General features: G+C 31.8%; 1 protein-coding gene across 1 annotated transcript; it reads right to left on the bottom strand.

Moving 5' to 3' along the window:
• Positions 1-5,006: 5,006 nt before the first annotated feature.
• Positions 5,007-6,134, bottom strand: LOC134689963 (uncharacterized). Its single transcript, XM_063549931.1, has one exon. The coding sequence runs from the start codon at positions 6,132-6,134 to the stop codon at positions 5,007-5,009; it is 1,128 nt and encodes a 375-aa protein (XP_063406001.1).
• Positions 6,135-23,044: the final 16,910 nt, after the last annotated feature.

Raw genomic sequence — 23,044 nt, 5'->3', positions numbered from 1 at the left:
TAATAAGTATCTCATGATACTGATCCATTACAATAATTAATGATGGGTTGCACTGGTATTCCTCTTTTATTATTTATTAAGTTTCCTCGCTAAACAAAAGGTCTTGATAGTGTAGATTTGCTTTAGTTTTGAGAATGGACAATGTTTTTGAATTATTGTCACAAACAAGCAGACTGTGTTAATACAGTCTATCAAGAATTCAGCTTTAGTATGTAAAAAAACCCATCTGTATCATATGATAAATTGAACGATCATTTTGAAACGATACATTCAAAACAATGCAATGCAATTGACTTGTTACAGAAAATTTTCATAATACAATGGTGGGTTGAACGAGGTTTTGTGGCTAGCTACGGTATACAGCTAGCAATACAAGATTAAAAGAAAGTCCGTGGTAATGCCACTTCAAATTAAATCTATGATTTTTTGCGTTTCAACGGCTATCATTTGATGCATTTTAACCGTTCTTTAAAATGACCTCCATATTCGATGTTTTGTTATCATTTTGACCGCACGCCAGATGACAATCAGTTTAACCGGACGCCAGATAAAAAAGCACACATTTTACGTTGTAAAAAGATCTGTATATATATTTACATATCTGTTTCATCTAGGAGCATTTTAAACATTTTTTCATTCAATATGATAGCATTGTTTTTTCTTGAAAAATTATAGCCTAGAAGTTTCAAAACGAGCACAAACAAAAAAAGCCCAAACACAATGTTCATTCCATGCCTTAGCAATACAGGATTAAAAATGATTCTAGATTGTATTAACCTCACTTTTTTAAGCAAATCATTAGGTACAGTTCTATTGAGAACATATCAATTTAGATAAAAGATATTAATACAATTCTAGTCTTTGATTTCTAGTGTAGTTCATTAACGATTAATCGGTGAGCTGTAGGAAGTTCGTATTTTTAATGTTTTTCTTATTGCAATTGTTTTCTTTAAATCATCCCTTTATGACAAAGGAATTTCGGTTTTGAATCATCCTTGGCATTTTTGTAATTTTACATTTTACTTACATATGGTGTAGAAAAATTGGTACCGTAAATGTTATTTCTACCACTGGGTCGATGCCTGTGCTGGTGGACTGTCAGTTCCCGATGGAGTCATTAGCCCAGTTACCAGTACTTCGGTACTGGCATTAAAATACGGATTGTATTAAAATTTGCTATAACAAAATGTAAGAAATTATCATAAATTCAGGAATGTATCTCCCTCATGCAAAGCTCTGATTCCATTCACGGATTCGGCTACACTTTTTGGATTATAGCTCTTCATCTTTTATATTAGCTTTGGATTTCAAATATCTTGGACACGAGCATCACTGAAGAGACAAATATTTTCGAAATGTGCATCTGGTTCTGAAAAATTGGTACAGTGAATGTTATTTATGTAGAACCACTTTTGCCCAGCAATATGCAATGTAAAAGCAAAACATGTGTAATCATACCGTACACATATATTTAGTGTTTCATGTTTTAAAAATTTAAGATAAACAATTGCAAAAAAAAATAATGTGAAGTTCTCAGTTTTTGCCAAAATTGCAGTTTTGTAAGACTTACTTTTAGGATAACTTTCATTATTTATTGACAACGACACTTGGATTACCTGATTTTGTTTCTAACAGTCCAATTGGGTTGCTGTCGACTCAATATTCATGATATAGGCGTCCTTAAATAGTTATCAAAGTTCCAGGATTATAATTTAGTACGCCAGACGCGCGTTTTGTCTACATAAGACGCATCAGTGAAGCCCTAGTCTTTCGAAAAATTCAAAGTTTTGTAAGCAGGAAATTTACAAAATTGACCACATTATTGATATTCGTGTCAACACAGAAGTGTTGACTACTGGGCTGGTGATACCCTCGGGAACGAAACGTCTACCAGCAGTGGTATCGACCCAGTGGTGCAAATAGTTATCAAAGGCCAAGGCTAATAATTAAGTACACCAGACGCGCGGTTCGTCTACATACGACTCATTAGTGACGCTCATATCAAAATATTCATAGAGCCAAACAAGTACAAAGTTGAAGAGCATTGAGGATCCAAAATTCCAAAAAGTTGTGCCAAATACGGCTAAGGCAATATATGCCTTATGTAAACAAATTTATCCATGAATTGAATCTTTGTTAAGTACAATATGCTGAAATGAACGATTAAAAATAGTGTCAATTGAAATAAATGGTATTGTGGAAGAATTTAATAAGTTCTAGACTTTAAGTCATACAACTGTACTCAGAACTCTGAGTATAAACTGTCTTTGTATATACATTTAATACAATTTACTTTTATTACTTTAAGTTCATCTTCAACAATATCTGAACTGAAGAAGTTCGAAAGCATTGTGCAAATACCAAAAACAAACAATTATTATATAGTTATCAAACATACCAGGATTATAATTTAGTACGCCACACGAGCGTTTCGTCTACATAAGACTCATCAGTGACGCTCATATCAAAATATTTATTAAGCCAAATAAGCACAAATGTGAAGAGCATGGAGGATATAAAATTCCACAAAAATTGTGCCAAATACACATATATGAAAGATTATTTTGGTTCATATAGTCTTGCGGTTAATTTTGCTAGGTCTTATGGATTTCAATTGTCTTTTAATAACCGGAGTTTTGTATTTTTCTATATATTTTTTTTTATTAATTTGTGGTCACATCTCACATTACTGTAATACAAAGTGAGAGGTTTAGTGCTAAAAACCAGGTTCAATCCACCATTTTTTACATTTGAAAATGCCTGTTCCAAATCAGGAATACGAAAGTTGTCGTCAATTCGTTTTTGATTTGTTTCGTCATTTGACTTTGCCATGTGATAAGGGACTTTCTGATTTTATTTTCCTCGGAGTTCAGTATTTTTGTGATTTTACTCTCTTTTTTTCTCACTCTTATTACTTTAAGTTCATCTTCAACAATATCTGAAATTATGAAGTTTAAAAGCATTGTGCAGATACCAAAAACAAACAATTATTTTATAGTTATCAAAAATACCAGGATTATCATTTATTACGCCAGACGCGCGTTTCGTCTACATAAGACTCATCAATGACGCTCATATCAAAATATTCATTAAGCCAAAGAAGCGCAAATGTGAAGAGCATGGAGGATCCAAAATTCCCAAAAAATTGTGCCAAATACACATATATGACAGATTCTTTTGGTTCATATAGTCTTGCGGTTAATTTTGCTAGGTCTAATGGATTTCAATTGTCTTTTAATAACCGGAGTTTGGTATTTTTCTATCAATTTTTTTTTATTAAGTTGTAGTCACATCTCACATCACTGTAATACAAAGTGAGAGGTTTAGTGCTAAAAACCAGGTTCAATCCACCATTTTATACATTTGAAAATGCCTGTTCCAAATCAGGAATACGAAAGTTGTTGTCAATTCGTTTTTGATGTGTTTCGTCATTTGACTTTGCCATGGGATAAGGGACTTTCTGATTTTATTTTCCTCGGAGTTCAGTATTTTTGTGATTTTACTCTCTTTTTTTTTTTTATTAATATCGAAAACTGCAATTTGGAGTCAAAACGTGAAACAACATTTTGGGGTGCCTTATCCATGTTCATATTTCTTAAATTTTAAAGTTCTTAATACTCTTCCTTTCTTAAAAAAACATACATATGTTTTGTTTAAATCTGATAAGTCAATTTACAATATTTTCATTTCAGATTACCCAGTCGAGGCAAATAGGAATTACCATAATATTATGAAATTTCATAATTTAATTGAAATATAGGATCAAAGTGGAGTTGTCTCTCTTATACGCTTCTTGTCAAAACTGTCATGAGAGATAACAATGTTTGTCTTAAACGAAGTTGAAAGGTAGACAATTCATTATTATGATACGTTATTTAAAATAGAAAGTTTTATAACAAACTTCCATTTTCCTATGCTGTTTAAGATTCTTCTTTTTCTTATTAGCTCATGCTTTTTTTCAAATATATAGATTATTATCTTTACAGTATATTTGAAATAGTCTTTTTCATCGTCCTGCCAGGGTTACATAATATACTAACATGATACCAAGAAATATCATGTCTATTTTTAGTTTGTAGCTTGTCTTCAACAATTAAATTCTCAACCTTGATATCTGCAACTGAATATATAATAATAAATATCAACCAATAACTGAAACGATTTGTCTCTAAATATCTTAATTATAAACGGAAATAAAGTTTTACTGGGATTTTATTGTTTTACAACAATTAATCACCTCATATAGGTATTTGTCGATAAATCAAAGCTATATGGTTTTGTTTACTTATAACATCTATAATACTAAAATAACGAGGTCCAATTTGTCAGCCGTCTTCGGGTAAAAAACGATAAATCATAGAATTCAATTTTATATATAGCCAATGTAGGAGAATGGTGTTGATTAAAAAAAAAACACCACTCCAGACCCTTTTGTTTTCCACATAATTGATAGTGGCAATAATTAACGAGTTCCGGGTCGAAATATAAACATGGGTCATAATTACAGGGTTGCAGTTCTAATTTAATCATTGACAAATTGTTCCCTATTGTAATATACAATCAGTAAGACTTTCTAAGATGACAATACGATACTAAAATGTTGGACTTAAAATAAGGCGTATAAGCAGTTTTCAATTTGTTAGCGGGCATGACGCATAGGCGGATCCAGGGGTGCCTATCGTGAAGGAAACAAAAGTTCTAAGGGTTATATTTGTATTGCATAAGCCACATTCATGTATAAAGTAACAACAACAAAAGAATGACGTTACAATGAAAGTTCCTTACCGACGTCCGCAGGACGTCACGCTAAAGTTCGTGGGTTTCTCAACATTCTCCGGGGCCGCAGAAAGTGTCTCAAATATACTGAATAAATTAAATGAATTGTTCTAGAACTGAATGAACTTTTACAAATAAATTAAATTAAATATTTCCTTTAAAATTAATGTCTCATATAGATTAAATAATTTAAATTTACTGTCACTTCACTTGAATATAATTGAAAAAAGTCACTTTAAACACTCTCTGATTTTCTCTACGGCATCTGTCTTGGCATTTCGCTGATATCTTTGCGTCTGTGTAGTAATTGGGTCGGATTCACAAATCTCCAAAGGATATAATTTTACTATCGGTCTATTAAGTTTAGAGTTAGATGTTCGGATCGTCGCAGATCGCACAAGGTTATCGTTTCCGTAGGTAAGTTCTTCAATTACACCGAGTTTCCACGTCGTACGTGGAGAATTATCATCATATATTTGGACTACATCTCCTTGTTTTACACTTTGATTGTTATTTCCAGACACTCGGTGAAATTCACGCAAGGAGGTCAAATACTCGTGTTTCCATCTTGCTAAAAATTGTTCAATAAGACGGAATCTCCTTTTCGCTTGATCATTCATAGTTTCGTGATTGGTTGCTAAATCGGCACTATAACTGTCTGTTTCATCTGTATATAACGGATACGGGAAAATTTTTATTTGTCTTCCATACAATAGATGCGACGGGGTAAGCGGCTCTGGATCGGCAATGTCCGACGATATATAGGTAAGCGGTCTATTGTTAAGGTTAGCTTCAATTTCCACCACTAATGTCTGTAACAGAGGTAAATCTATACATGCGCGTCCAAGAATCTTTTTTAGACAATTTTTAGTTAGTCCAACCAGTCTTTCCCAAAATCCGCCGTACCATGGGGCATGTTTTGGTATGAATTTCCATGTGGTTCGAAATTGGCACAATTTGTCATGTAAAGATTTAGAGTCCGTTAACTTTTGTATTTCCTCCGCGGCGGCAACAAATGTTGTAGCATTGTCCGATATCATAACTCTTGGTATCGATTGTCTGCTTATGAATCTACGAAAAGCTAGCATGAACGATTTTTCAGTCATATCTGGAACTATTTCAAGATCAAAAGCTCGAGTATTGGCACATGTAAACACACATATATACACTTTTCGAAGTAGTCCATCGTCTCCTTTGATGTTAAGCGCACCACTGAAATCTACGCCTGATATAGTAAATGGTTCTTCGGACGATAATCTATCTTTTGGTAGCGATATTATCCTGGTCACGGCACCATAATATCGTGAAGGAATCAAAAATTCTAAGGTGTATATTTGTATTGCATAAGCCACATTCATGTATAAAGTAACAACACCAAAAGAATTACGTTACAATGAAAGTTCCTTACCGACGTCCGCAGGACGTCACGCTAAAGTTCGTGGGTTTCTCAACAGTGCCCTTTGGGGCCCGCCCCCCCCCCCCTTTCGTGGGAAAAAATTGGTTGATTATATAGGGTAGCATGAATGGAGCGCTCCCTCCCTTTTGTAGGTCAGTCAGTCCCCCCCCCCCCCCTTGGGAAAAGTTCTGGATCCGCCACTGATGACGTAAAACAGCTAATCAAAGGATTCAACTTTATTTATAACTAATATAGGACAATGCTGTTGATAAAATACATGTAATACTCCCTTCCAGGACCTTTTGTTTTCCAAAAACTAATTGAGAAGTTCCAGGTTGACGGGTTCAACTCATAGTTATATACTTTAATTCAGTCACGGACCCGCGATATCACGGGTGTGTTAAGTAGAAAATAAACATATGCTATATGGATTTTATCGTTTTTGAATTAAGAGAAAATATAGTTTGTATCAATATTCATTAATTGCTTATATTCATCATGATGTTGTAATATTCGAAATTATCAGCCCATTAGTCAGCTCTTCAATGTTGACATGAATATCACTTGTGTGGTAATTTTTTTAAATTTCCTGTTTACAAAACATTGAATTTGTCGAAAAACAAAGGTTTTTCTTTTACCAGGAATAGATTACCATAGCCGCATTTGGCACAACTTTTTTGAATTTTTTTATCCTCAATGCCCTTCAACTTTTTACTTGTTTGGCTCTACAACTAGTTTGATATGAGCGTCACTGGTGAGTCTTATGTAGACGAAACGAGCGTCTGGCGTACTAAATTATAATTCTGGTACCTTTGATAACTATCATTTGATATCTGTCTTCTTTTTTCGCAATTTCAATTTCAATCTTATCGAATATCTAGCTATCTTATTCCTCACATCTTCTTACCGTGTGTTCATATGTACATGTATTATCGCCGTTGCTGTAGACATTAATGTATACTTGTTTGTTTTATATACACCTTGAGGGTGTTAATACAACTGATTGTATCAAATGTACACCAAGATATTATTGTAAATGTAGAACTACAGTTACAGTCTCTTTACACGCGGCATCAGATGTTACGTCATCATTCTGACCGGATGTGACTGCAAATACGTACATCCCGCATATCATAAAAGACCTTGTCAAGCGTTGTACTGCCGGACACATGAAGACTACGTGACAATACTTCCTTTTGGGTCCTTGTTAATGTAGCAGGTAAAAAACAAGTACATTTGTAAATGCTTGTTTGAGCATTGTGAAAGATGGGTTAGATCTTTACAAGCTACCATATTGAAATAAATGTATAATATGAAGATTTCTTATTATCATATTTATATAGTCTACAATAATTTACTGCGCATGCATCTTAAATAATCTCCTTACTAGTTGAAATTCAGAATCCCCATATTTGTTTAATTCAAGAAACTTTATCATATAATGAAATTCGACAATAATTTCGTATATCAGCATAAATAAGTAAATAATTGTGAAGCCGAAAGATCGTTTTGTGCACTTAACTCCAGAGTTTCGCAATTTATGAATTGTATGAACTTTTTTGTGGCTCTTCCATAGTCATAAATAGTATAACGAAATCAGACATCAATATTTTAATTATATTGGTCTTTCAATTTAATTTTTCTATGCAATATAAATTTTCAAGCTAAATTTATATATACAAATATATTTTTTTAATTTGTGTATAATTGTAATTAAAGTATAACATTATTCTTATATATATTTTAATATAATAATTGTGCCTGTTTTATGCTCTCTTTCTTAACTAAATCATTAACATGTTTACTGGTAGACGGAATTGCAAATACAGATATTTACAAAACACCGCATTCAAATTATATAATAGACATAAAATGTACATTTAATATAAAAGTTTACAATTATAGAATATTCAAAACTTAATGAATTATTTATATCAAAACGTGTGTGTAATAAGTAATTGTTTCGTTAAAATTATGTATTTTTTTAATACAAATACTTTAACTACATTATACATTTTCTGCAATCGTTTCGTTTGTAAACAATACATTTTGTTGTTTAAATATACCAAGTTGAGTTGTTATTACATGTTTAACACGCTTTATATCTTGACAAATGTGATGAAAATAAAGTATAACACATCCTTATGCACTTCAAAGCCGTATCTATTAGACCAGTATAAATGTTGACTTTAAAGGGTTATCTCTCCTTAAATGGCTGATTTGAAAAAAAGGATTTAAAAAAAAAATGATATTTGTTAAAATATTTTGCAATACTACGATAAATTAACACTGTGCTTAAACGGCCGTGGGTAACTTAAGTTACCCACAGCCCAAGATGGAGCCGCCTGGCATCGGTTAGGAAGTTTGCTCCTATATAATGACAATACCATGAATACAAAAGAAATGTTCAGTAATTAAAAAGTTATATAAATCTTTTAGGGAAACTCTGCAATGTAAAACGTGATTTGTTACTACAAAATAAACGATTACAGCACGATTTTCCAAAAGACTTATGATGTCCGTAACTTCAAAACAACTTGTCCGTAACTTTTTTCCTTATATAAATAGGGATGTCCGTAACTTTAGCATGATGTCAGTAGCTTTCAACGAATTTTTATTCGTAGATGTAATTATAAAAAAAAGAAATGATAAATAACAGAAATACCGAACTCATAGGAAAATTCAAACGGGAAGTCCTTTATGGAATGGCAAAGCCAAAAGCTCAATTTAACACACCAAACGAATGGAAAACAACAGTCATATTCCTGCCTTGGTACAGGCATTTAAAAAAAAGTAAAATTACAAAAATACTGAACTCTGAAGAAAATTCAAAAAGGAAAGTCCCTTATCAAATGGAAAAATCCAAAGCTCAACCGAATTGATAACAACTGTCATTTTCCTGACATGGTACAGGCATTTTCTTATGTAGAAAATTGTACGGCAAAATTAACGTATCGTACCGGCATTCTTCTGGCTTTATAGATTGTTAACTGCTTAAGTTTTAGATGACGAGTAATGACATGCAGGTTATAAATTTCACCATTTCCAACTCTAGAAATTACATTAATTGTGAACATATGAACATCACCTTAGGAGAACAAGTTCGGAGGTCGATCCTTAGCAGAAATACATAGATGAATCAGTCCAAACCTCTAACGAAGATATGTGATTTGATACCCGATCTTATTGATTCCCTGAGGTCAATAAAACTTTTAGAAGATTTTAAATCTACTTTTGTCGTTACATGTATGATAAACTGACACCTGTTCAACGCTATAGCCTTTCATCTACTCCTAGATATTTGCAATTTTTTTTCTCACAATCAACAACACACCACACTAGATATAGTGAAGAGACCATACATTTCAGTTTGGCTAACAATTCAGAAATCATTTAAAGGAAAGGATATCATTGTTTTCCAAGGCATCATCACAAGAATGTTAGATAATTTTTGCCATACCGTAAGATCCCGTTTTATCCCGGGAATAATTCTTAAAAATTAAACGGAAATTCGTGACACTCTGGCTTGCTTTTTTCTCTTGTTTAGTTTGAAGCATATCGTTATTGTATAAATCTATGTAATAGTTAAGGAGTTTGATAGTGTTTATTGTCCTTTAAGTGTTGAAATTGTTAATCTTACAATTTTGAAAAAAAGTTACCCACATCCGAAAATAAAGTTACGGACAGTCTGATTATTTTTGACTTATAAGTTACGGACATCTTATGCATTTTTTAAAAGTTGGCCTTGCGCTTAAGTGAAGTCAAAATTAACAAATTTGTAGTGATGGTAAGTGGTTTCTTTATTCAAAACTCCTATCAATATTTACATTGATCATGAAAAACGTTGCAAAAAGTAGATTTCGTATCAATTATAATCTCAACGAGTTTAGAGTCCGCCATCTTGGGCTGTGGGTAACTTAAGTCGGCCGTTTAAGCACAGTGAATTAACAAGTCTCCTTAAAATAGAAAAATAATCTAACCATTGAATTGCCAATGTGTCTCCAAATTTGCAGATTTAGGCAAATAACTAGACCGATTTTGTACTTTGATTGTACAATCCGAGATGGCGGTATACCATGAATCTACATTAAGAGAACAAAACACTTCCTTTTTGAGATTGCAATCCCATATATTTATTCATCTGGCGAAAAAAGAAAAAAGAGAAAAAAGTACTGACAATCGATAACATCATATTTGTAGCATAACACATGTCTTGTCAAGTATGCATCAACGTAAACACTAGGATGTCTAGATGTTTTTTTGGTAGGGTTCGTGTTACTTAGTCTTTAGCTTTCTATATTGTATATTGTGTACTAGTCTATGAATGTTTGTCTTTTCCGTTGTAAGCCATTACATTGTCAGTTTACTGTCCTCTGGAACTCATATCTCTTCTGAAGTCTTTCTTTCAACGTTTTTTCTTTCTTTAAACACTAAATATCTTCCTATTTAAGACGACCATACATTATCAATTTTTTACCATTGCATATCTTTTTCTTCACAAAAAGAACTTGAAAATTAGATAGAAAATAATATATGAACCGCACATATATTTGAATCGAAAATGAAATAAACAATTTAGATCAGGTTAAGAATTCCATTCAGCTGTACATTATTTTGTAGGTCGGACAATACCATTTATTTTGTGATTTCATGTGTGCACAGTATTTTTTTTTCTCCAACTTGTTTAACTGTATTATTCTGTTCCATATTCAATTTTATTACATAATTCATATTTATCAGGAACAAATTGAACTGGACCGATTTCTTAAATCACCGTATTTATCGACTACCTATAATTTATGTGACACCGTCCGCTTCAATATTTTCAACACATGGAAATGGACGACATTTTAACTTTCTGAGGAAATCGAGACATACCACTGTCAAGTACGTTTGATTCAATCATAAACTGTGAACATTAATCTGTTTAACTCCGTTATATTTGGATAAGTAATTTATAAATACATACGAACTGTAAGTTATTTATTTCCGAGAAATGAACTGTAAATTCTACTTTCGTTTTTGACTCGATTAATAATCTTGTATTTAACTTTCATATTTAATTCGTACACATTGTAAAATATTGTATTTTTATTTCTTTCAGTTTACCAATCTACTGACTACTTGTAACCTTTCTGGTGGAATATATTAATTACAATTTATCAAAACAAGTTGTGTTCGTTATATATTCATCGAGATTGCGATTGCAGTCACCTGGTTAAGCTAGTTGAGTCCGGCTCAGCATATGTATACTGATTTCCTAACCAGTTGTGATTAAACTCATGATATTTCGGGTCATTGGGAATACCGTTTCCTCTACATAACATATATGGTACCGGTACCGTTATAGTTAACGGATGCCAAGTTGGTTCTATATTCCACATTTAACATTCAACATTCAATTTGTTTATTTAATTTTTTTGTAACGTTCATTTTCAACATTCAACATTCGATTTTTACATTTATGACATTCAACATTCAAAACGTTGTTTTGTTAATTTGTCTTTTTCTCACTTTTTTTAAAGTTTTTTCATTATTCGTTTTCAACATTAAACTTTCGTATTCAACATTCAACATTCGGTTTCAACATTCAAAATTTTGTTTCAACTTTTTTTTCAACATTCAACATTCATTTTCAACATTCAATATTCGTTTTTAAAATTTTATTTTTAAATTACAACATTCTGTTCAACATTCAACTTCCGTTTTTTTACATACAACATTCGTTTTCAACATTCAAAATTCGTTTTTAAACATACAACATTCGGTTTAAACATTCAACATTCAACATTCGTTTTTACGTACAACATTCGTTTTCAACATTAAACATTCGATTTTCAAATTTCAAAATTCTTTCTCAACATTCAACATTTAACATTCGGTTTCAACATTCAATTTTCAAATTTCAACATTCAATTTTCAAAATTGAACATTCGTTTTCAACATTCGTTTTCAACATTTGTTTTCAACATTCGTTTTCGACATTCAATATTTGTTTTGAACACTCAACACTCGTTTTCAACGTTTTCACTTACGTGTAGTAGGCATTCAATTGGTAAGAAAATTATTTTTTGAATGTTTCCTTATTTCTTTTAAGTTTAAACACCCCTTGGTGTCTCAATTGCGGGGGGGGGGGGGGGGGCGGGGGGTAAGTACTTTAGATATAAAAAGCCAATACATTGTTAACAATTTTTTAAACAAATAATCCAACGAGGTTCAGTAAATATCCAATAAACCAATATCGCATATAATAAAAAGCAATGTCATCTTTTAAAAAACGATAGGACTAGACTACGTTTTTATCCATTAGCATTTGTTTTTTTTAATGTTATATATCTTCTGAAAAATTTATGTTCATAAATCTTTGCAACTCTATCACACGAAGTCAGCGTACAGTTTTCATATTTTTTTTATTGAACAATATGTTTAAATTTTTTTCACAAATATATTCTAAATTATTAGCTATCAGTTTGTTGGAAGGAAAGTGCTGCATTTTACATGCTTCAAATTAAAAAAGCAAATAGTGTATGTTTTTTTTTTACATGTAAAAAACACAAAACCAAATAAAATGTAAAAAAAACACAAACAAAAAAATTGTAAAAAAAATACTGAAGAGTTCCTAACATGTTGTAGACTGAATTAAGATTTAAAAAAATATTTCCAACATAGTGCCCTTTTATAAAACGAATATATTTATGTTTTACAGAGGCATGAACTATATTGAAGACGTTTAAAGCAGACAAGGCAACAGTAAAATCTTTTTACAAAATAAAATCAACATTTTTTTAATAATGTAATGAAATAGTGCCGTAAGTGATGAAAAATTTATTATTCCAATTACAATGCAACTTATCTTTTAGTATATGTACCTGTTGATTGTATATAGCGATATCAATGATAGTTGTTTTCAATTCGATCCGTTTGATTTTGTCGATTTTTTTTTACTTCGTCTTTGTTTTTTAATATACTTTGAACTTGGAAGTGTTGGATTTCTATTGTTTGGCTGTCATCTTCACGTTTCCAGGACGCTCAATGAGTTGCATTGCGTCTCTCTTCGTTAAGCTTACTAACTGTCGATAATGTTTACTTGGGGTTTGTAATGGTTAAGTTAAAGTAACGTATTTCTGGCTTAAATTATGTAGATTATTAAAGAAGGATATCTGGAAAATGTTGCACATTTAAATGATCAATCAGCCATGCATAATGTTACAGGTCATGCTCTATATTTGACTTAACCTGAGCAGTACTGCATCTGACAGAGTTTATACAGTGTACACTCGGTTCCAACCGTAAATCACTATTAACATGTATGTTGCATCTTAAGAGAAACGTTGCTTTCAAAATATTTCGTTTACAAATAGTTAGTGGACATGTTATTATGTGAAGAAGAAAAAAACTATTATAGCAAGTTGCTTTTCAAAACGTAGATTATGATATATTTTTTTTGTTTGTGTACATTGTCCCGTAAACACGTATGCATAACTCAAAAGTTATCAAAGGTACCAGCTAATAATTTAATACGCAATAGACGCATTTCGTCTACATAAGACTCAACATTGAAGCTCTGATCAAAATAGTTTTAAAGTCAAAAACAAATACAAAGATAATGAGCATTTGAGGACCCACAGTTCCATGAAGTGTTGCCAAATACGGCTTAGGTAATCTATACCTAGGTAAATTATTTCCTTAGTATTTCCAAAAAATCATACTTTTGTAAACATGAAATTTATGAAAATTAACATATAATTGCATGACCATACATCCGATGTTTTGACATTAAAACAGTTATATACATTGTTTCCTCAGTGATGATTTCATCTTGCGAGATTCTTAAGTTTATCAACTGAAATATAGGAATGTATACTCATATTTGATTGATAATAAAAAAAGAGAAATATTATGATTGCCAATGAGACAACTTTTTACAAGAGACCAAATCACAAAGGAATTACAAACTATGGGTCACCGTATGACGTTCAACAATGAGCAAAGCCAATATCGCTTAGTAAGTTATAAAAGGAACGGTAGCTAAGCATTGATTAAACGTGAATTTTATCGGGACAAAGGAATTGTTTTGACTCATCCCGACACAACCGAGTTCGACATAATGATGTTCGACATAATGTTTCTTGAATCATATATGGGATATGAGTTGTGTTGAACAAAAAGAAGCCTTAACTATGTATATGTTTGCATTAGTTTTTAAACAGGCATACGCGACTACATTTCTAAAATACAGTAGTATGACTATATTCAACAGTGATTGAATGATCATGTTGAAAACATACTCGATCGTCTTTTTACAATCACAACGTGTTTAGTGTGTATACTGGTTTTTCCATCGTATGTTTAACAGATTGTTTTTAACAAAATGATATAAACACGTTTTCCATTAATGACATTTGGCCTTTTTAATATGTTTGATTCGAGCGTCACTGATGAGTCTTTTGAGTTATTTGGAAGATTCAAGACATACTTGGAATGGCACTGACGTGCTCGTGTAGTTGGTGACTCCAAAGTCAGATTTATTCATGTTATTAATGTATTCATTTTTTATTATTACCTAGTGTTTTTTATAATGATTTTTATTTTATTATTATAATTATTATTTAAAGCAGATTGAGTGGGTTAAATGATCATCTATTTATACTAATATTCTGTTGTTCTTAAAAAATACTTAATATACTAAGTCAGTACATTTACAAAGACCAAATGATTGTTTACATTACAAGGCTCACAACAAAGGAGATCAAACCAGCCTTACTGCTTCTCCAACAACAATGAGTGATGTATTCGTAAACGAATATGTTCTCTTATGTACACTTTGCAATAAATAACTACTGATCCAAACGAAAGAGTGAGAATTGTTACTGTTCGGGTCTGTGTATCTCAAACTATTTTAACAGTACCTTAATAGTACGAACCAACCTAGAAATACGGCTGGATGAATCGACTTCTTGAGGACAACATATTCGGTCTTTGACCATTGTTACCATAGCTTGTAAATACAATGGTTGCGTGTTAATTACGCTAAAATAATGATAGAGTCACAATCAACTTTTAAGCAATTTTTTATACAACTTTTTAAATTAACTATTTTATACACACATTATCAACCCCAAGAATGAAACCTCTCTTGCAACGTCAAGCGTCAGTTGCGGGAGGTTGAACTTGTAAGGTTAAAGACGTACACTTCTGAAGAGCAAGCAAAAATATATAGAATTAAACTGTTTATCTTGATTGTTTGGTTTATATTAGCGTGTTGGCGGTAATTGTAACCAAGTAGTGTCGATTGGACAGCTGACAGTATCATTACACCTGTCCGTGCATCATTATATACAGTAGCCCAAAGCGTCGGCGCATAACTTGGAGGACTCATCTGAAAAGGATAATTTCATAACAAAAACAGTGAAAATAGTATAATAAGGAGATGTTCAAAGTAGAGCATTTCAAAGTTGCGTCATTGTTTCAATGTAACGGCAATCTTTAAAAATATATAACGTATTGTCCAAAAAGTATAGCCAAATCCTAGAAAGAAATCAGAGCTTTGCATGAGGGAGATACATTCCTTAATTAATAATACTTTCTATCATTTTGTAACAGCAAATTTTAATAACACAAAACAAAATCCGTATTTTCATGCCAGTACCGAAGTACTGGCTCCTTGGCTGGTGATACTCTCGGGGGCTAATAGTCCATCAGCTGAGGCATCGACCCAGTGGTAGTATAAAATTAATGGTACCAATTTTCTTGCATCATATGCGCATTTCGACAAGACATGCCTCTTCAGTGATGCTCGTGGCCAAAAAGACTCATCAGTGACGCTCAGATTAAAATAGTTATGAAGCAAGCCAAGTACAAAGTAAAAGAGCAGTGAGGACCAAAACTACCAAAAATGTTTGCCAAATACGGCTAAGGTAATTTATTCCTGTTATACGAAAATCCTTTGTTTTGTAAACATGACCATATAATTCATAGTCATGTTAACATCAGAGTGCTGACTACTGGGCTGGTGATACCCTGGAGGACGAAACGTCCACAAGCAGTGACATTGAACCAGTGGTGTAATTTTTTGATTTAGGTACCAACATTATAATTTAACCAGACCAAAAGAGATCAAACCAGATAGCTGCTTCTCCAAACACGATATTAAGGACTAATGATTATTTTCACGAAATTGTTCTCTTCTGTATATATATAGGAAGATGTGGTGTGAGTGCCAATGAGACAACTCTCCATCCAAATAACAATTTAAAAAGTAGACCATTACAGGTTAAAATACGGCCTTCAACACGGAGCCTTGGCTCACACCGAACAACAAACAAGCTATAAAGGGCCCCAAAATTACTAGTGTAAAACCATTCAAACGGGAAAACCAACGGTCTAATCTATATAAACAAAACGAGAAACGAGAAACACGTATATATTACATAAACAAACAACAACTACTGTACATCAGATTCCTGACTTAGGACAGGTGCAAACATTTGCAGCGGGATTAAACGTTGTAATGGATCCAAACCTTCTCCCTTTTTCTGAAACAATAGCATAACATCACAACATAGAAAACATACGATAAAATATCAATTGGCAGACTTAACTCAATCAAAAAACGTATGATTACACAATGAACTAATAAATTTGATCTGCGCTATCTGAATACAAATGCACAGTTAATTAAATATTAGAGACAAACATTCATGACCAAAAAGCTAACAAACAAATTCAAACACAGGACATCACTGAGAAATATTTAACCAATTACTGTTCACTTTAGAAAAAAAACGTATTTTTAATTGTTTTATACAAATGTTGTAAGAATAAGTGAAACATTGAAGATATTACAAATAATCAAAGCTGGTAAACAGACAAGATCCATATAAATAAAAAATAACAAAAAAGCATTAAGAACAGTAGCAACATGACGAATTAACAAGAAAATACGATTTAAGAGTACTCGCAGTTACTGACAGCCAGTTAAAAGCCAAAACCAAATAATAAAAAATCATGCATCAGAGACTAAAATCGACTAAAACACATCACAGGGATTTAGTATTTTAACGTCATTAATAGTCAAAGAAGACATGACTTGTGCAATGTCAAAAATAAATGTATCGACAGGTAGTAGTATAGTGAAGAGCGACTTCTATAGAAATAAAAGTTAACGTGTCTGTGTCTCTATACATCTGGCCTCAAAAGATAATGAAATTTAGTTATGTTTTAATTTGCTAATGACAACATCAATATTAGTGCCAATGTGAACTATATTCAGAAATCTAATTACAATATTGGAACGGTAACCCTTACTTATATGTTTGTTTAAAGGTTCGATGAGTTTATAAGGATCACATAGTGATTTCCTCGCTTTAAGTACAATATAACCATAAAATTTAGGATGTGAAATACCGTTTTTAATAAGCTTTCTACAGGTATAGCCAAATTTACTAATCAAATCTTTGTATCTATGAAAGAATTTCGTAAAAATTTTAAGTAATTTATGGTATCGAAATCCCTGACACAACAATTTACCATTGATGCATTGATTACGTTCGTTAAAATCTATGACATCAGAACACACACAGGTAAACCGAACGAGTTGCGATATATAAACACCGTATAATGGAGCCAATGGCACATCGCCGTTCAAAAAAGAAAAATTAACAATAGGAAATGAAAAATCGTCTCTTTTGTCGTAAATTTTAGTGTGAAGTTTCCCGTTTGAAATTGAAATGTCTAAATCTAGAAAAGGACAACTGCTGCTGTTTATTTTAGATTTAGTGAAAGTTAGTTCGTTTGGGTAAATTTCTGAACTATATATTTAGAGAACTCTGGATTATTCAACGAAAAAATATCATCCAGATAACGGTAGGTATTTTTGAATGTATCAACCAAATGTAACAATGACTTGTTATATATAACTACTAGACTCAAATGAAACAATCAGTATTGGTACTGCTCTAGCCGGTATAATTCAAACTATTATAAAAATTCATGAATAGTACGGACCAACCTTGGTATAAGGCTGCACATTCTGAATACAGGTATTGAAAATCAAATATCTGGTCTTTGACCATTATTATAATGCCGTGTAAAAACACTGGTTTCATGGAAAGCACGTTTGAAAAATGATAGAGTGAAAATCAAGTTCTAAGCAATACTGTATACAAAATCAACTATGTCATAAATTTTCAATAAACCCCAAGTATGAAATGGTACAGAACACTATTGTGCAACATCAAGTGTCAGTTATGGTATCAGTTGCTGGAAGTATGCACATAGCTCAAAATTTTTAATTCAGCTTCAATTAAACGGCAAATTCAACATTGTTCAACAAAGACCTAAATAACGTAAGTTAAACTACAACATGCAATTGCGCCCGACATTCAGAAAATTACAGAATTCACGGATGCATACGTTTTAAGTACATTACCTATGCACACATCTTTCTCATTTTGTAAATCAACATACAGTACATATGCAGATTTTGATGTGTAAAATCAGATTTCTGATCTTAGCTGTATAATGCTAACAACGATGATACAGCATTAATGCTGAATTCATATACCTGTTCTCTCAACAATGATTTTTCCTTTATACATACAATGTATAAAAACGAGATACATGTATTATTTGATTTCGGTTTATACAACCATAACAAAATATAGTAAGCAACTACATTGGTCACATTACACACCTCATAATGGTGAAAGCCATTCTACAAAGCAAGCAGGTTATGTATTGAAAAACATCATTATTGATGACAAAAACATGGCTGCCTTAATAAATTATATGAATGTTGATTTCAAAAAGTTGACATTCAAAAATTATATCGTCTGAAAAGCTTCTTCCAAAGGAAACCAGTTACCTACATGTTTGTTACAAAGATATCATAAAGAATACGTACATACTGTTTATAACATGTATAAGGAACTGGCAAACTCTACGTTGTATAGAAATATGCAGCGACACAAGTTGAACAAACCACATTAAAATAAAAATAAAAAAACGATTCAAAATACTCAATAGAACATGAATGAGTGTAAAGAGCCTTATATTTTCACTGGATGTGCGAATGCTATACAACTGCGTACCAAACATTAGTATTATTAAAATCATTGCTTTCATTTATCTTACTAAAGCAACATTGACACATTGTTGTCGCCACCTATGATGTTAGCACCATACTTATGAAGAAAAAAGTGAAATCACAAAAATACTGAATATGAGGAAAATCAATTCGAAAAGTCCATAAGAATGGACATACATGATTTAAACATGTGTTTATAAATCTTGTGGAATAACATGTTTACTACATTTTTGTCTAGTACAACACATATAGTAACCTTGTTGTGTTCTGTTTCAATTTCGAAAGTCCAAGCTACTAGTATTTATGAAAAAGGTACTGATGGTGCTGATTTTCTTTTTCATCAACATGATTAAATAAATTTGTAAAAAGATAACCATGATAACGAGTTGTACGAGGAAGTATGTACCAAACAGTGTTTCAAGACCCCATTTCTGCGCCCTACGCTATCTTGTTTTATTCATGTGGTTTTGAAGAATAGTGAGATCCGTATGTCTCTGATTCTCATTCGAGCTTCAGCTGGTAGGCAGAAGTAATTTCTGTGGGCGTTTCACAGACTCATGTGTATATGCTTGTCTATTTATACACGTGATCACACAAATGATATTTTTTTCGCAGTAATAATTTCATCCTTTACCTCTAACGTGACATCTTCAAATGTATGATTTTATTGTTGCCATCAACTCACAGGGAATGTGTCAATAAGAGTAAAACGACACCGGTTATACATGCAACTGCGGCCTATCCATGCATGTATGATATAATAATATATCCATAGAAGAAAATAATTTATAAAATACATTTATAGAACAAAAAGCATAAAAAATCTTCTGATAATGGCAGTACATTTTGGCATGTTGGTAAATAAATAATATGTGGTTTCCGTGTATTTTTTCAGAAGAAAATAAAATTAATTCCTGAAAATGATACAGAGTTAACATATTGAAGGCACCGATATACATTTGTACGTCATTAAAACCAACAGTGAATTAAAGATACATGTATATTTCATGTATCTTATCCCAGCAAACACGCAACATTAGAAACCTTTTTTTTCAAATGTCATATGGAGGTCTCTCACAAAATATTTCAATAAGATACCATTTAAACATTACAAAAATGTTTATTTTATTGTTTTTGAAATGTTTTATTTCTAACATTTAAGTAAAATGTTTTTATAATTAACGAAATATTATTTGCCAATGTTTTTTATTCATGTTCTCGAACATTGTTCTAAAATATCCTGTAGGTATTTTTTTTAATATAAATAAACAATATTTTCTTCAATTGTTATTTTATATTATTACAACATTTAAAGTAAATATTTTCCAAATATCCCAAAAACATTCTGCAGAAAATGATTTAAAGAAAATATAGTTTTGTTATTTGAATAAAATGTTTTATAAAGTAAAACTAAAATGTTTTACATAAAACATCTGAAAAACATCAGCTAAATGTTTTTCTATAAAATATTCTGACATGCACATTTTGTAATAGTCTTACTGATATTTTATTCAATATTTTACGGATATAAGAATCAATTGTTATCTAAACGTTATTCAAAACCCCACACACTTCATTTTGTGGAATTAGCTCGTTTTTTTTAGGATATAAGATATAGTACTACATTTCATCAATATCATGATAAAGAAAATACATGTACTATATATACCATTGTAATCCTTGAATGATCATGATGATATCTGGAAGGAGTCAGATTTTATTCCTTCTTATATCAAAATCTAAAAGATTCAACATTAAATTAAGCAATAATGTATTAATAAACAATTATCTTTCTTTAATGTTTTCTTTTTTTTCATTTCGTTTGTGTATATTTTAGAAATTAAAAGACATGAAAACTGGTTACTGTAGTAATTCCGTTTTCGTATCGTTTATATGTGTTCCAGACCATACATGTATGAGTATTTGGACCATACGCGTATGGCTATGACCAAATGCGTATACTCATATGGTCAGACCATATGAGTATAATACTTGTTTGGTAATTACCTATCCGGACCATATGAGTATTGGGACCATAAAGGTATTTTGTTTTAAAAATACATTATTAAAGTTTCAATAATACAAAAACTTTATATAAACAAAACAATGATGGTTAGATAACAATGTATTATTTTTATAATTTAAATACTAAGTAAACATTAAATATTGATGCCGTAGTTAGTTTTCATCGCTAATTACATTCTTTCATACAGGCTTTGGATGACATTTACTTCCACACGGTATCATAGGTTTTTTTGCATTTGCAAGTCTTGGTTGTGCACGATCCTTTTCATTTTGCACCTTTTGTTTTGGAGTGAAAAGCTCACATTTTGAAGCTATGTACATTGAAACCGAGGTCTTAGGCCATTCTGATACGTCTAAGATGTTTTTTTAAGAAGCTCTAGATCTCAAATATCGTAGCATGACTGCAATACACCATACTCACAAGATAATTTAAAAAACTGTGTTACTTTCCAATGACTTCTTGTGAAGCAATTAATTAAGACATTTTTGGAATTTATCTTTTTAAGTCGATATATTGCCATTCACTCGTAATAACAAATCGGTAATGGCCATCGGTAATGACCATCGGTATAAAATGTGATTTTTTTTATAGTTTTTAGTGACAAGCAAGTAATATTAAATGTGTGAAACTTCTATTTTTTCATTTAGCTAATCGTTCTATTATAAAATTACAATAAAATTACCTAATAAATATATGATAGCGTCTTTTAAATGATCATGATGATCGAGTTTAGAAGTATCAAAAGTCAACTGTAACAGAGTGTTAATTACCCCGATCATATGAGTATATACCCATATGGTCATGACCATATGCGTATGGTCCAAATACTCATATGGTCCGGAAAATCTGCATTACGAAAAACCGATCTTTTCCGGAATCGACCTTTTGTTATTTAACTGGAAATTATATTGAATTTGAATTTTGAAACGAAGAGGTCAGAATATCAACAAAAAGAGCCAGACAATTGGTTTTTACGCGATATATGCTCACTTGGTAAGAATGAATTATCTTTTAAGATAAAACTTGTGCATTCGTTTTGTGTGTTCTATCATAATCGGAACCAATACATCTGTTTCTAGACGTCCGTTTCAGGGTTTTTAAAAGGGGGCCTGCCCAAGGCAAGAAATCGTTTGGTCCTTAGAGGTGACATTTGTAAATAGTCTATGCATTTATCTTATATGTAGCTCCATAGGGGGTGTCTATGCCCTAAATCCGCCAATGTTCTAGCATTAATATACTAAAATAATAAAAAGAAGCATATGTGGATTCTGTTTTATTCATATGCACTTGTTTTTATCCATGGGAAGACCCATAATCCACGTATATTCACAGGCACTTGTTTCTATCTATGGGAAGGTCCACTATCACGTATATTGACAAGTCTATACGTTGATAGTGGCCCACTAAATCTGCAGATGGATAGAAACAAGTGCATTTGGTTTGATAACCAATACACCTTATCGCTATTCGTCCGTCATTACTGGCGATGGACATCACAAAAGTTCCCGTCAAATGTTGACGTCATAATAGAACATATTTGACACATATTATTACTATTTGTCCCCCACTACTGGACATCACACAACTGTCACAAGATCCTGTAAAACTTTGATGTCATAATAAAATAAAAAATATCTGACGCCAAAATGGAAAAGTGATTGTTGTCTGACATCAAAACTTCAAGCAGGACAGATTCTCAGGTCTAGCGGGAATAGTGATAAGGTAAATCTGAATTTTGACACAAGTTTTGGTCAATGTA

Source organism: Mytilus trossulus, chromosome 11 (genome assembly GCF_036588685.1).
Source record: "Mytilus trossulus isolate FHL-02 chromosome 11, PNRI_Mtr1.1.1.hap1, whole genome shotgun sequence".
Classification (NCBI taxonomy): Eukaryota; Metazoa; Mollusca; class Bivalvia; order Mytilida; family Mytilidae; genus Mytilus; species Mytilus trossulus.
Note: the sequence above shows the minus strand (reverse complement) of the source record. Positions and strands in the feature narration are given on the sequence as shown.